Raw genomic sequence first — 16,529 nt, 5'->3', positions numbered from 1 at the left:
AAATTTGCTTGTTAGGGATTGATATGTTATACAAGTTTCTCTTTGAATATGTTATTCAAAGCTCTGCTCAGACTGTCTACACGGATGTCATTTTAGCAAATCGCGTGCTTAATTAATCGTGACTGAAATTGTTCCAGGTTTTTAGAAATGGATGCTGGAATGACTTTCTCCTGGGTTTAAATCTGACTGTTCGTTAAAAAGAAAAAGCTCTTGCAGATAAGAGTTCAGTGATTTGATGCGTGTTTTTTAATAATAAAGTTTCCAAGCTGCCCTGCTCTCTCCCTCTCTCCCTCTCTCCAGCCAGTCTTCTACAAGGGGGTGGCGGGCTCTCAGGTGACGCTGTCCAGCCTGGTGAACCAGTCCCGGGCCATGCTGGAAGAGCAGGCGCGCCACCTGCTGACGGAGCCCGAGAGACAGACCATGGCCTACTACCTGGAGGAGTACCGCGACGGGCACATCGGCGTGGAGCAGCTGGTGATGGCGCTGTTCGAGCTGCTCAACACCCACGCTAAGGTACGGGCACCGCCGGTCCCATTCATCATTGTTAATCGATCACTTCAGCTGATCAGGTCGCCCCTCAATCGAGCAATAAAGCCACTAATGACCCTAACCTCTCTCTCTCAAGTAGTAACGGCAAATCAATGACGAAATTGGCAAGCCAGTGAGCTAAAACCATTCAATTCGATCCCAATAGCCAGCAGCCATATCACCCTGCAACTCACAACTGAAGCTAAGCAGGTGTGAGCCTGGTCAGTACCTGGATGGGAGACCTCCTGGGAAAAACTAAGGTTGCTGCTGGAAGAGGTGTTAGTGGGGCCAGCAGGGGGCGTTCACCCTGCGGCTCATGTGGGTCCTAATGCCCCAGTGTAGTGACGGGGACACTATACTGTAAAAAGGTGCCGTCCTTCGGATGAGACGTAAAACCGAGGTCCTGACTCTCTGTGGTCATTAAAAATCCCAGGGCATTTCTCGAAAAGAGTAGGGGTGTAACCCCGGCATCCTGGCCAAATTTCCCCATCGGCCCTTACCAATCATGGCCTCCTAATAATCCCCATCTATGAATTGGCTACATTACTCTGCTCTCCTCCCCACTGAGAGCTGGTGTGTGGTGAGCGTTCTGGCGCACTATGGCTGCCGTCGCATCATCCAGGTGGGGCTGCACACTGGTGGTGGTGGAGGGGAGTCCCCATTACCTGTAAAGCGCTTTGAGTGGAGTGTCCAGAAAAGCGCTATATAAGTGTAAGCAATTATTATTATGAATTAATTTACAGATCGGTTGAACCATTGGGCAGTCAGTTGCCCCACTGATAAATCAATCAGGTAATCCCTCAAACAGCCAGGCGTTCAATAAAGCAACTTGCGGGCTGATCAGCGAGTAGAACCATCTCTCCGCGCTGACGGGTCTGTGCCCTGTGCTGCCCCCCCCCGCAGTTCTCGCTGCTGTCGGAGGTGCGGGGACTGCTGGCGGCGCAGGACGTGGAGCGCTTCGACAGCCTGGTGCTGCGCCGCGAGATCGAGGGCATGAAGGCGCGCCAGGCCGCGGCCGCGGGCGCGGACTCCTTCTCTCTGGTCTCGTACCCCGACACCCTGGCCTCCACCGGGAGCTACTTCACCTCCACCACCCTCAGCTCCGCACGGGTACGAGGGACAGCCTTTCCTGTCCAGTGCGGGCCGTCTGCATGTGTGCCTGAGCCGTCGGCGGTCCAGCCCTCCCGCCTGTCTGTCTGTCTGTCTGTCTGTGTGTGTGATGCTGCTCCCCGGAGCCTGTGTGTCCATGCTCTTCGTCCTGCTGGTCTGTGTGTCTGTGCGCCTCTGCCTTTGTGCTGCTCGAATGATGACTGAACGAAGCCAGTCAGGGCCGGGGGCGGTAGGGGCCGTGGAGATCGGGTAAGAGTTATCTGCAGGGATGGGAAGAGTTGTTCCAGGTGGAGATGGGATTGACAGATTTAAATGTGCCTTTAACCATGGGACCCTCTGTGCTGTTTTCTGACCCCCCCCCCCCACAGGAGCGTCTGCTGTGGCTGATAGATCTGATGGAGGTATAGTCGCCCCTGTTTCACCTTCCCCCTCCCAACACACAACACACACACTCAGTGCTCCTGAGGGTGTGTGTGTTCCTGTTTCCACCCCCTGCTCTGTGTGCGGTGACAGTGATGCTACTACGTGCGGAGTGTTTGCAGAGATGCTCTCCTGTGTGCTATCCTCCGTATCTCTCCCTCTTTCACTCTCTCCCTCCCTCTCTCTTTCTCACCCCTTCGCTTCTTGCCTCTCTCTGAACGAACCTGAGCCCCTCTTTGCCTTTTGAGATCCTGCACTGTGGCTGTCTTGTGATGTACTCTGCTTCCACTGAAAGGATTTGTCTCTTTCGGCGTTTTTTGGCCACTGTCGTGGATCGTCTGGCGTTTGCTCAGTGCAGAAGTGCATGCTGGGTTGGCCTGCTGTATTGATGTGTTGATGGGCCATCGCTGCAGAGATGCTCAACAGCAGTCAGACCCTTGTCGCACTCACAGGATCAGCCTGGGAGCGGAGATAGGGTGTGTTGGTGCACGACACCGAGCATGAAATCGACCAGACTCAGGCACTGCAGAAACTGTCATCTTGGGCTTGAACTGTTCACAGGTTTCTGAGGATTTCCTGAACGATTAAGTGTAAAAACTCAAGCAAGGCGCCAAAGGAGAGGAGGCCAATAGCACATCCAACTGATTATGTTGTCACCAACTCACGGGTCCAGGCTGTGTGATTCAGCAGCACAGCTGGGCAGCGTGTACCAGACTCCCATGTGCAGCCTGTTCTCTGTTCCTACTCACACACTCTCCCATTTTCACCTGATGCCCTTTACTGTTGATCTGGAATACGCGATACTGGATTGATCTTGACAGTGCCCTTCAAGCTTTTGAATACATAATCCAAGTCTCCTGGTCGCATTCTTGGTCCAGGATTAAAGAGGTCTAGTTTCTTTCACCTCTTAGTATAGGATTTAAGCTGCGGTTATATAATAACACTGCAGAGAAGGACACATCTTTTGTATGTCGCTCATTGCTCTTCATCCTAGTTGACATCTTCTAATGCCAGTGCCTTCCTAACCCAATCTTCATACCTTGGCCAATCACTGATCCTATTGGTGCCAAATCTGGATTGATACCTGAGCCTTTCCCGAGCCCTAACCGAGGACACCCAGGTGCAGCGCCTCTCTGGTTTGTCTGATCTAACCTTCTTTTCCCCGTTCCTCTCCCTCTCTCCAGAACGAGAGCATCATGGACGGGGGCAGCGAGACTGTGCAGGAGAACATGGACGACCTGCCTGATGTCTCTCTGGTGAGCTCATCCTACCCAGAATCCCACTCTTCTGGAGGGGGGACACGAGCAGAGAGGAGTTGTGTGAGTGAGAGAGGAGGAGGAGAGGGGAACCAGGGGTAAGGATGAAGAGTTTGGGTTGGAGCGAGGGAGGGAGATGTTGGGAAGGTTGGGGTGTAAGGGAGAGTGGAGTATGTGTGGCGCTGACTACCTGGAGCAGACAGGGAAGGAGTTATGGAGACTCGGGTACTCCAAAGTGCAGACTGTTACCCACAAACGAGAGCTAGTCTTTTCTCACCAGGCAGGGCGCTGAGATCCGCATGGCTGTCCCCTGCCAGGACAGACCAGACAGCATGCAGGAGTGTCCTGTACTGGACCGAGTGCGTTAACAGTGAAAAATCATTCCACATTTACGCTCGTCTCTCTTTTGGTTCTGTTCCTTCAAGTGAATCTTTCTCATATTTTGTTTTCCATTCCTGTGTTCTTTCTTTCCGCGCATTTCCTGGTTTGCTTGTTTTTTAAGTTCTTTTTAATTCTCTGTCTGAACAACCCTGTGCACTGCACTACTAGTGGCTTGTAATCATTAAAAAAAAACTGGGACTGGGGGATGTTGATCTGGTGACACAAATCTTCCTGCGTGGTCCAAATTGGAGAAGAGGTCGTCCTTCTTGGCCTCCAGGCTTTTGGCTCTAAATTAAATCCGCACAGAGACAAGGGCACTAGTAGAAAGAAAATTAAGAGCATACAGTCGCAATGAGTTGTGGGTATGAATGTTAATTAGCTCCTGCCCAATCACAGTGAGACAAGAGACGAGGGCAGGTGGACTGAGCAAAAAGTGGAGAACCAAAAAATAGCCTGGAAAGGTATCCTGTAAGTGCCACGTATTCTGCTACGGCGCTCGCAGTGTTGGGACCCCGACACTGCAGGTTTGGCGGTGGAGGAAGTGCTGAACTGGAGCCCAGCGTCCTTGCAGAGCGCAATGCAGGGTCAGCTTGTGGCCCTGCGAGCGGGTGTCTGAGCGTGGCGGATGTCCGCACGGCCCACCTGCAGAGCCGGTCCACTCCGGCTGCCCTTGCTGGGGGCCCCGCTGCGATGGGGGGAGGGCGTGAGGGCGGCGGGCGCTCTGACCGGCCTGTCTCTGTCTCTCTCAGGACGAGGTGCGGTCCGTCACCGACTCCCCCCCGTCCTTCAAGCCCCCCCCTCCCCCTGCCCCTGCCCCTGCCCCTGCCCCGCCCCGGCGCCCCAGCCGGCGCGAGCCGCCCCGCCGCTCGCCGTCCGAATCCTCGCAGTCGGGGCTGTTCTTCACCGCCCCGGCGCGCGACTCCCCCGCCGAGAGCGACACCGCCTCCCTGGCCTCCAGCGGCGCGGACTCGCAGGCTCACGCCCCAGGGAAGAAGGAGGTGGCACCCCAGCTCTCCCTGGTCCCCCAGCACCCCATCGGCCCCTTCCCCCGGGTGCAGTCCCCCACATCCGCTGCGGCCAAACCCCTGTCCCCCAGCCCCTCCCCCCCTCCTCCCCCCCAGACCACCACGCCCCCCCTGCCACACCCCGCCCAGCCTGCCCCCTCTAGCCCGGACAAGCCCCTCCCCTCTTCCCCGGCGTCCAATCAGCATTTCGTGATGGTGGAGGTGCACCGCCCCAACGCAGAGCCGGACGTGAACGAGGTTCGGCCACTGCCCCAGGCCCGAGGTAGGGGACACAGGGGCACAAGCCTACAACGGGCACTGCATTAACTTCCTGTGGAGGGACTTTAATAGGACCATTTCCCCCCATCACGTCAATTATTTTCAAACAGCTCTAATTACTGCCTAATTCGTCATGCATGTCTCTTTACCTCCAGCCTGCACAGGAATGTTAAGGAACAAACATGCCCCTGTGCCTTTTTCTAACTGTTTAACTTGGAGCTGTATGTGAGTGTGTGTCTTGGTGTTGCATCACTGTGTGTCCGTAAGTGCTCTCAGTTTGTATGTGCACATGCGAGTGTGTTAGTGCTCTCAGTGTGTATGTGCACATGCGTGTGTGTCTGTTAGTGCTCTCAGTGTGTATGTGCACGTGTGTGTGTGTCTGTTAGTGCTCTCAGTGTGCATGTGCACATGTGTGTGTGTGTGTGTCTGTGCTCTCAGTGTGTATGTGCACGTGTGTCTTTGTGCTCTGTGTGTATGTACATGAGTGTGTGTCTGTGCTCTGTGTGTATGTGCATGAGTGTGTGTCTGTGCTCTGTGTGTATGTGCACGAGTGTGTGTCTGTGCTCTGTGTGTATGTGCATGAGTGTGTGTCTGTGCTCTGTGTGTATGTGCATGAGTGTGTGTCTGTGCTCTCAGTGTGTATGTGCATGAGTGTGTGTCTGTGCTCTGTGTGTATGTGCATGAGTGTGTGTGCTCTGTGTGTATGTGCATGAGTGTGTGTCTGTGCTCTCAGTGTGTATGTCTGATGCTGACTGTCTGCGTGCTGAGAGCTGACCCTTCCTCCACCCCCAGCAGCAGGAGCGACGCTCTCCCTCTCGGACAGCGGGCAGACGCTGAGCGAGGACAGCGGCGTGGACATCGCAGACACGGGCGGGCACAGCAAGGACAACAGCCCCCGCCCAGCCAAGACGCGCAGCCCCCGGGAGGGGCCGGGGGCAGACGGCGCCGGGGAGGGAGCTGTTGGCAAGCCGGTGAGAGAGGGCGAGAGGGGAGGAGCGGTACATGGGAAGGCAAGGGGAGACGGACAGAGGGGTGGAGGCGGGGGGTGTGAGTGATGAGCTCGGGGAGGGGCAGCAGTGGAGGGCGAGACGAGGCCGCGGAGGAGGGAGAGAGCACTACGCTGCGGTCCAGCTGTCTCACGGAGCGAAGATTTTTTCTTGATTCATCTAAACTTGTTTTTCTCCTTCTGTTCGTTTGCTCATGTTCTGTTTGCATTCACCTGTCCCTGCCACACCCTTCACTGCAGCCTGGGCCTCCACAGCGAGGTCGGCGAGCCCACACCCCGCCTGCAGGGGCCTGAAGCCAGTTTATTCTGAAAGCACACTGCTGGGTGTGCAAAGCTTTGTGCCTGTTTAACCTGAGGTCCTTATCAGCGAACAATCTTTCATTTGTTTTCTTTCGGTTTCATCTTGAAGTTGACTCTCAGAGCCCATTATCTCAGCTGTGAATGAAAGTCAGTGTGTGAATGGGGTGGGGGGGTTCTCTAGCACCAGCACACCTGTATTGCTAAGTGTGACCCCTGACCCCTGACCTTTGGCCTCTGGCCTCTTGACCTCCCACCCTCCCCTGTGAGGTAAAATCAGGTACAGGTGCACCGCCTGTATGTGTTTTAAACATGGTGTAGCCATGCTGAAGAGCCGACAAATTACTGGGCCATCCTACTGTGGAAATCTGTCACAGGAGCTACGGTTACTTGGAGAGAGTGTTTTGTTTTTCTGGATTTGAAGAAATATTTGAGACTCTCCCCCGCTGAGGGTTAAATGGAGCAGGCAGACAGCGTAGGTGTGTGTTAATTTGTTTTCATGTAAACAAATTGAGATCTCTGGCAGATTTGGTCGGTGTGAATCCCTTGACGGGGCGTCTGTCGTGGTGAGAAGGAGGCCGCGTGAGACCCAGCCGGCGTGTCGGTGTGTGGGCAGGGGGGCAGGCTGGAAGGGAGCCATCCCAATCCAGATTCGTTATCTCGTTAGGGACAGCAAATGAGGCGTGTGCGATTCAACAATTGCTCTGCTCCAACAGGCGTGCGTTTGCATGCTGTTCCCTGCTCCCATCCTCCTCAGGCCCTGTGCCTCTGCCACGGCTTCTGATAGCCCCCTCTGCTGCTGCTCACAGTGATGAGGGTTTTTTTCATTCAGCTGATCACTACGCCAGCCAATCAATCAAGCGTACGTTTATGTAGTGCCTTTCAGTTGTGGTCTTTCACAATCGACTGTACTTTTAAAGTCAATGAAAATGCAATAGGAAATACAGTATTTTTACAGTCTTGTACTAAGATACATTTGATTGTCTCTCAGTTGAAGCTGAATCGGCTTCTTCTTCAAATCCCAGGGTGGGGCACAGCTCTTGAGCAGTGTGATTCACTCAGATGGCTCCGTTAACACACCCATATGTATAAATTATAGAAGTATAGCGAAATCAAATTGATTCGTAATGATATTAATGGATGTGTAGAGGAATGCCAGTGTGTGTGAGTTGTATGGGTGGGAAATGATACTTGTACCAGTACAGACACACATGCTAAGTTGAAAACCTCTTCCCCAGAGTTTGGCGTTACCTGTTTTAATGTGCACCTCTGTGCCTGTGTCCCTAAAGCTTTGCAAATCCTTGTTTTTTGTGTGACCACTTCAGGTCTTGCAGCAACCGTGGTGTGGGAGGACACTGATCTCTGACTTTTTTTGTGCCCTGTGTCTGGGTGTCTGTGTGTCTGTGTGTGCGCGCAGCCTGGACTCCTGGAGCCCACCTCCACCCTGGTGAGGGTCCGGAAGAGCGCCAGCACGCTGGGCATCGCCATTGAGGGGGGCGCCAACACTCGCCAGCCCCTTCCACGCATCGTCACCATACAGGTGAGGGGCGGGGGGGGCAGCAGGGCAGGGCACTATCGTGAGGAGACCAGGCAGAGAGGCACTCATAGCACCAGGCATCTCCTAAATGCCCTCTAACAGGGTCAGACAGTCAGGGGACATAAAACCCTTGTGCTGTCAAGCACAAGAAAACTTCCTTCACGAGGAATAACAGCCACCCAGGAATCAAGGGTACTGGAAGGATCCTGGAGTGTTCAGTCGAAATGTGGCTGAACCCGCCTGGCAGAGGGCTGGCCTCCTGGCCAGAGGACGGTCAGGCTGGGACCCCCCTGCAGAGAGAGGGGTGACCCAGGGGCAGCTGCAGAGGGGGAGATGGGGTGGGGGGTGGGATGCATGGAGACGTATACGAGGGAGAGAAGGGGATCACGTCCAGTATTTACAGGAGAGGAGGTGAAGTCCAGGAGGGATCGCTCATGACTGACCGTCCGAGTCGGCTTGACCTTGGCTGCTGTCCCCCCCCCCCCGAACTTTCTTCATAAGCTCCAGAGATGAGAGGAGGCCGCTCAGTGTGTCAGCAGCTTATTGATTGGAAGATCCTCACCAGACTGATCTTCAGGGTCCCCTTCCTCTCAGCTCCAGCGTCTGCGTGCTCCCGGAGTCTGAAGGGAGCAGCACTCGGAGCTCGAAGATGCCGAGCTCGGCGCTCTCGTTGAGCAGAGGGGAATTCCCGGTCGTACAGTTCTGCTAGGTCTATAGTACCTGTAATGTGTATGATGCGGTATTTTGCGGATGTGCTCAAAATATGATAAAAAGCACGCAGTCCTTATTTACAGGTTTATGCATGTTGGCTTATAAACGAGTGTGTAGCACTGCGGTCTGGAGTGGATCCAATTGCTCTTCAGTGGGAATCTGATATCTGTCCCTGGCAAATGTCTCTTTTCAATCCATCAGTCAAGGTTTATTTATCAATGCACCACAACACCGCATACCGCCGTGGTTGTCAGCAATGAAATGCTTTCATCCCTGTTTCCCTCTGAAGCCCAGTGTTCCTGGCTGCAGGCACGAGCTGTCAGTCCAGTGTCGCCATTAATTAGTGCTCATTCATCGTTTTCCGTGCGTTAACGTTTTGCTGCACGTCGGGGCAGACTGGAAGGCCTGAGCCCTTACGGGTGTAAAGGCATTGATTTGGTGCAGGAGCCCGGAGCAGGGCCCAGGAGGGGCTGGGGATTGGTGTCTCCTGCTTGCTGTTGTTTTTTTTTTATTTTGCTTCGGTTTGACTTTCAATTTAATAAAACCCGGAGATCAATTCCCTTGGCTCGGCGCGGATCGTGACACAGCTCAGGGCAGGGTCACCTTCCTGCTACAGTCTTTTTATCAGCAGATAAAAAAAGTAGCGAGGAGCCAGGACAGATGTCCTTACACACGCATGCGGTGTACTGTACGTATTTTTATGCAGCTAGGACAAATATTCTGCACAGATTTTTCTTTACTTTAACATATACTGTATGGTTATATAGGCTTCTTAAATCAATTTAACTCATTATACTGTTATGGTCATTATTGTTTGAACCAGGAGGTCCATCTCTTCTTACAGTATACTGATGATGGGAAATAAGGAATAAACAGAAAACATACACACAGGCACCCAGGAACGTTAACGGTTTCTGATCACTGAGAGGACATGATCACTCTCTGGACTGGACAACTGCCCACCAGGGAAGGCCACTGGGGAAGGGTCAGTTCAAACCTGGCCTGCATGTGTTTGGGATGTGGGAGGAAACTGGAGCATCTGGGAAAAGTCCACTTGGTACCGGGAAGAACACGCAAACTCCACACGGAAGGTGCCCCAGTCTGGAATTGAACCCAGGACCCAACAGCCAAGAAGCAGCAGCAGGATCAGGACTGAGTATAGTTCTGCTAAAGCTCAGGGGTGGAGAGCCAGAATCCTGCAGGTCATCCTAGAAAAATATCTTTAGAAAAGTTGAGAGTTCAATCAATTTAATCAGTTAATTTTATAACAGGATTCTAGTCGCCACCTTACAAGAGAGATACAACTGCTCTGGAATAAATCTGGAGAGAACAATTCTGATAGATCCCTGGGATGAAGTGAAGGTCCACTAAACTGACAGGCAGCAGGAACCTGAGTCTCTTCAGTGCTGATATTCCAGATCCTGAAAGACATTGACAGCGTCTGCCCACTGGACGTCTTTCTAGGCTGACGGGCTAACTGGCCTCTTCCCGTATTCTTGAGGAATGTTCCCAGGAGAAGGGAAGAGGTGCAGGTGAAAGGGAAAGGAGGTGAAAAACAACAGAAAGGAAGGAAGTATCGGATTCGGATGAGAGCTGTGGAGAGAGCGCCCCCCACTGGCAGAGCCGAGATCACGCGCAGACCTGGCGTGAGCCGAGCACAGCTGGGCAGCGGTGTTGGCCCGGCCCGAGCGGCCCGCGGCCAGCCCGCCCTGCTGTCTGTGCGGCTGCTGGTTTTATTTAGTGAGCACTGCAATGGCCCTGCATTTCAATGGAGTGCTATCAATGCAGCAGGGATTAACATGTCAGCGTCCTGTCAGCCAGATCACTATCTCCCAATGAATCACAGAGCAGCAGACTCTTAATTGAATGTGGCTCTGTTTCGACTTTTATTACAGTTCTCACTTATTGGACATATTCCATAATAATAATCAAAATGACAGTGGGTAAAAGGGCTGTCATCATCTGAATATTAAATGTACTTCTTCTTGACTCTTTATTTTTAACCCTGAGACCCGGGAACACGCTGTCTTCTGATTGCAGTGGGAGCTGTGCTGTGGGTGACTTAATTGATTGTTGAACTAGAACTTTTAATTTGCTCATTAGGCTGCTTTAATTGTTTTCTGCTCTGAAGCCAGCAGTTGATCCGATAAAGCTGTTTGTGAGGAAGCCATAACTTGAAATCCGCGAGTAATTGTAGAGCGTGGTTTTTTTAAAGTTTGAGTTCAACACAGGCTGCTTCAGTTCGGACATGAATGAAGTAATTCAGTGCCGTTGGGGAGGGGGGAATTGCGTTCTGAAGGGATGAGAGAGACGTCTCTGGACCCACTGGAGCTCAGCAGGTGTGAGCCTGCTGGAAGAGGTGTTGGTGGAGCCAGCAGGGGGCGCTCACCCTGTGGTCTGTGTGGGTCCTAATGCCCCAGTATAGTGACGGGGACACTGTACTGTAAGAAGGTGCCGTCCTTTGGATGAGATGTAAAACCGAGGTCCTGACTCTCTGTGGTCATTAAAAATCCCAGGGTGTTTCTCGAGAAGAGTAGGGGTGTTACCCCAGTGTCCTGGACAAATTTCCCCCTGGTCTTTACCCATCCTGGCCTCCTAATAACCCCCCATCTCTGAACTGGCTCCATCACTCTGCTCTCCTCCCCACTGAGAGCTGGTGTGGGGGGAGTGGACTGGCGCATCATCCAGGTGGGGCTGCATACTGGTGGTGGAGGGGATCCCTATTTACCTCTAAAGAGCTTTGAGTGGATTGTCCAGAAAAGCGCGATATAAGTTTAAGGAATTATTATTATTATTATTGTTTCCACTTACATGGAGTCACATCCTGCTGTCGCTGTCCATGACACAGGTCCCTCTCCCCCCCTCTCTCCACAGAGGGGTGGCTCAGCCCACAACTGCGGCAAGCTGAAAGTGGGCCATGTGATCCTGGAGGTCAACGGGGTGTCCCTGAGGGGCCGGGAGCACAGGGAGGCGGCGCGCATGATCGCCGAGGCCTTCAAGACCAGAGAGAGGGACTACATCGACTTCCTGGTCACGGAGTTCAACGTCGCGCTGTAGGGGGCGCCGCCGAGCTCGTCTCGACCGGGCGCTCGGACGCTGACCGCGGCGGGGAGGAGGAGGAGGAGGAGGAAGGTGGCTGGGAGCTGGGAGAACAGGACAACGGCCAGCGCCACACCACGAGGGAGCGATTGGGTGTCTGCGTGTGTGTGTGTGCGCGCGTGCCCAGACTGCACAGCTCTGCTGATGGGAAGAGGCCAACGGGAACTCCGGCCGCTGTCCTTCCGAATCCGGACCCGAGCTCGGGAACGGGAATCTGCTTGCTCCTGAGCTGCGGGGTTCAGGCCGGGGTCAGGGTCAGTGCTTCGAACCTTCTTCTTTTTCCACAGCCAGCGCGCCTTGGTCTGCACAGAGACATAGAGTCCTGCCCCCCGGGGCTGCACAAGTGTGGAGCCCTGCGCCGGGCCGAGGGGAGGAGTGTGCGGACCTGACAGCAGACCTCAACATCCGTTGGCGCTGGGAGAGAGAGGCCTGCTGTGCCGGGTCGTGAAGGGCTGGGGTTAATGGAGTCCCTGAGGTTTAAGCATAAGATTTGAGCTGGAGTGAGTTTTGGCAGACGCCTGGAAGGGGAGCTGTAGGAGATGCCACTGGCTCCAGGGAGGGACCTGTGTCCGGGCCAGGAAAAGCTCTGTATCTGCCGTGCTTCGGTCAAGTGCGTCTTTTGAATCCTGACTTTCAGCAGACGATGAATACGTCAGGCCGAGCTAGTCGTTCCGTCGATTACATGAATTTCTGTAAAATTGCTAGGCCAGCTCGTGAAATGAAAGGAGTTGGCATATTCGCAGAACTGCAAATACCGCCGCAAAGTAGCGGCAGGAAATTTGGTCCCAAGTGCAAAGGGTCTGCGGGGAGCACTGACCCAGGGGCATAGACAGTGGACAGCAGGGGGCGCCAGCGTGACTCGTGTTTCCGTGCCTCAGATCTCTGGACGGACATGGTACACAGCAGCATGGAGCTGCACCATGGAGCTCAGCAAAGCCGGCTGGTGCTGTGTTTCTCTAAGATGTCTTTGGATGTGGGTCAGATTTCATGGCTCAGTTTCAATCGCACTGCTGTTGGAATCGGCTCCCTAAAGTTTAAAAGCGTCAAGCACATATAAAGAAAAGGAGATCATGTATCCATATATACTTTCTTTATATATGTACACAAATTACATGGGTATAGCCTGTGAAATGTCTAATACGATGCCTTAGGCTGCTACCGCAGGGTTTAATTTTCTGATGATGGGTTTTAATGAGGCAAGGGCTGGTTATTTGCCTTGCTTCATGTGTCAGCTCCTGCATTTCTGCGCGCACAGTGTTTATCTGGAGAAGCGCTGTCTGCTGCTGCTCAGAATGACTCTGGGCGCTGCTGTGAATCCACACCCACAGCCAGAACAGCAGAGAACACCGACACAGGAGCTCGTTCCCCTGCGAGGATGACGCACCGGCGTGGAGTGGGCGTGACTCAACGGACACTGGCACTTTATCAAAAAAACGGGCTCCCCCACATCTCAAGTGACAGGGGGCCGGGCCAGGGGGGGCCGTCGCGGACCGCCGGCCGATCGGAACGGGGTGTCCCCTGTTCCCGGTGCTGGACGGGGGTTAGGGAGCTGGGCTCAGGCTGGGGGGGGGACACATCGCGTGTTTCGTAGCCTTTAGGGAACAGGGCACCCCCCTGTGAGTGTAGGGGTGTGAGCCTCATCCCTGGGCGTTATCGTTTAGTCATGGGCAGGGTGGCAGTCTGAGTGGGGTTGATGCATAACCTTAACAATGGGGGGCTTAACAATGGTTTGGAAAATCTACAGCCCCCCCCCCAACCTAACCCTGAGTCTGAGCCCGAGCCCTCACGTTCGGTTCCTTACCCATTCCCAAAAGGGAGAGTATCTGTGGTTCTTGTGATGGAAATGTGCATGCATATATACATTTCAAATACACACAGTTGTACTGTATCTACATATAGCAGTCATCGGCTGTACGTGTTGGCACCCCTCGCTGCATCAAAGGTCATTCACTCATTCGCTGGAATGGACTGTTTGACTCATCTTTGTCGGTGTTCTTGTATATTTGATACCACGGTGTTATTGAATGCATCCTTGCAAGTGGTAACGTTAGATGCAATGATACCGTGAACAACGTCAGGTACAGGGTGCCAGTACATACACCTGCAGCTGCGGCCGACATCTATGTATTTACAGGTGTACAGATTTATAGTGAGGTGAGAGGCGAATGCAGCTGGACACGGGCTCATGATTGCACAGACCCGCTCCTCTGAAGTGATCGATCGATTATTGTAGATTTTAGCTGGATTTCGCTCATGCCTGCACTTTGGGGGTTCCGCCCTGTGACCCCAGGCTCCAGGGTGGGGGGGGAACCGGCCTCCTCTAGGGGGTTATAAACGAGGAGACGTCCCCGGTGCTGGCCGGGGGACCGGGGAAGCAGATTCTGTTTTGAGTAAGCGATGATGCAGAGTGAAGCCGAGGAAGATGTCTCGTGAGGCCCAGCTGTATTTTTGTAAAACGGGTGGAGGTGACTCTTTAGCGCAGAAGGTTTATTTTTGCAGAAGCGCCTACTTCCAGGTGAAAAAATAAAGTATGTATTTTATATAGAAATATGAATATTTCCCTTATAGAAATAAATGAATTACAGTAATATATCAGATAATATATGAAATAGAAATGTAAATACCAGTAGACTGGGAATTGTTTTTCTGAGCTGTTCGGTAGCTTGAGAACTGAGAGATTTCCATGTTCCTTCTCCGTCACGTGTCCTGAGCTGTGAATTCCCAGCGACGTCTTCGATGCTGGGGTGGAGAGGGGCTTCATTAGGGGGCTAATTCATCAGCAGTCAAGACTGCGGCTCTGCTCTGTCTTCACCCTCCGGACTTCACAGGCTCTCGGGCGCTCGGGGGTGGGAGCAGATGAGAACAGGGAATGGCATCACTGGCAGTGTTTTCCTTTGCGTTCTCTGTCCTTTACTGAGAAACGATGGGTGTGCAGATTTGCAGCTTCAGGGGAGACCCTCTCTGAGGGTGCAGCTCCCTGTCTTGTCTGCAAGCTGCAACATTGTTGACAGCTTTTATTTTCCTCAGTCTGGCAGAATTACACACATGCACGGCTACACAAGCACACAGAATTACACACATGCACGGCTACACAAGCACACAGAATTACACACATGCACACCTACACAAGCACACAGAATTACACACATGCACAACTAAACAAGCACACAGAATTACACACATGCACAGCATAATTACACACAGTGTTAAAAGACTCCTTCATGAGAACGGATTTCCGAACGTGTCCGTTTTCAGGTCATATTCAGCACTGAGGTGCGTGCTGCTTCGTCATCAACCAATGTTTTGTTTTTTTACTCATTTTAATCTTTATTCTGTCTCCGCAGTCCTGGTCTGAACAAACTGCCACTTGAATTCTCTGTCTTCATGTCACATGTACAGTTTAATATGGGGCTCTGTAAATTATTGCGGCCGTCATTGTATTTATACAGAATTAGTGCGTTTAATTTTCCAATAAAGATTGAACAGTCATATCTGGTGGGGTGTGTTCATTTTGTGCTTTAGCATTTTTACATACAGACATTCGGCAATATATGTTCCAAGACGCCCCCAGCCCTTTCATTGTTTAATTGCTTGGTGATTAATTGTGTCCTGTTTGAAGGAGCTGGTGTAGTCAAGCCTCTGTAATACATGATAAGAGTGCAGTTACAGCCCCAGTGTCCACACGTCAAGCAAGCCCCAGAGGCAGAAGACAAGGAACTGATTTCTCACAGCAAAGCAAGCAGTAGTAGGAAGGCTTCGGTCTCTATAAAGCAGATCAGACCCATGTGTCACAACCTCCCCTGTAATCCAGAGGTCTGGACGCTACAGTTCTCATTCTAATAGCACAGATCAATAAATCTTGTTGTGTCGTAGGTTCAGAAATCGTGATGCTTGAGTAACTGGCTTCCCGAAAGACGATGTTTTTCCTTTGTACCCAGAGCACAGGATGCAATGATTGAGAAGGAGCGAAGCCACAACATACACCGTCATAGTCAAAGATGCTTTTTGGCAAGCTTACAGTGCAGAAACATCTCAGCCCAGCTGGGCGTCACAGAAAGGGTGTGTGCGTGTGTGTGCGTGTGCGTGTGTGTGTGTGTGTTCTTCCAAGCGCAGTGATCTTCGGTCTGCAGCACAGTTCACACAGCCCAGAGCCGAAATGACATTTACCGTATCTGACACTTCTAGTCGGCTACTGAAATCAATTCAAAGCACTTTGCAGCGCACAGAAATTATAGCGCGATCAATGGGGAGCAAGTGGATAACTGCGCCATTATCCCGCGAGTTGCGGGATACCCTTTCTGAACCGAGGACTGCCGTCGAAGAGGAGGAAGAGATTCGGAGGTGAACTTTATTTTTGGGAGTGCACGGAACCCCGGTTTAGAGCAATTATGATCAGCAGGATATGGAAAAGATGGGGCTGGTGTAGAAGCAGTCCAGAGCACAGCGAGCAGGCACATTTTGGACAGTAGAGAAAGGTCCTGCACTGGCAGGCTGCTGGAACTCAATCTCTTTAGTCTTGAACAGAGAAGCCCGGGAGCTGACCTGATTCAAAATCCTCAAAGGCACTGAAGCGTAGGTCCAGTGAAACTGTTCTGAACCGGCAGTGAGACAAGACCCAGAGAGGACTTATTCCCGCAGAGTCTAGTTCTGTCCCAGCCTGGACACATCTCTGGATCAAGTCAGGGAACAGCAGGGTCTTTTCTAGAGAGAGATTTCTAACAAGCTGCAAGACACAACAGCCAAAACTAGCCCTGCTCTTACCTCTCTTCCTCAGCACTTGTATAGACCACTGCAGACTACTTGAGTCTGTAGTTTAAAACTAGCAGCACACACTACGGGCTAAGGTTTTTATTCAAATTAACTTTCTCCCAGGTTTCTTTTTTCATACGGTGATTTTTGGG

The 16,529-nt window shown here is 52.4% G+C and overlaps 1 protein-coding gene across 1 annotated transcript in view; it reads left to right on the top strand.

The window, feature by feature from the left end:
• LOC138224954 (whirlin-like) overlaps window positions 1-15,117 on the top strand; it is a 50,068-nt gene extending 34,951 nt beyond the window's left edge. The window contains 7 exon segments of the mRNA XM_069183282.1: window positions 301-513; window positions 1,432-1,638; window positions 3,243-3,314; window positions 4,445-4,982; window positions 5,771-5,949; window positions 7,699-7,821; window positions 11,404-15,117. Coding sequence (XP_069039383.1) covers window positions 301-513; window positions 1,432-1,638; window positions 3,243-3,314; window positions 4,445-4,982; window positions 5,771-5,949; window positions 7,699-7,821; window positions 11,404-11,586 — 1,515 coding nt within the window. The 3' untranslated portion in view covers window positions 11,587-15,117.
• The last annotated feature ends 1,412 nt before the right edge of the window (window positions 15,118-16,529 follow it).

The sequence above is a fragment of the Lepisosteus oculatus genome, chromosome 24, assembly GCF_040954835.1.
Source record: "Lepisosteus oculatus isolate fLepOcu1 chromosome 24, fLepOcu1.hap2, whole genome shotgun sequence".
Lineage (NCBI taxonomy): Eukaryota > Metazoa > Chordata > Actinopteri > Semionotiformes > Lepisosteidae > Lepisosteus > Lepisosteus oculatus.
This window is presented reverse-complemented; position numbering and strand designations above follow the sequence as displayed.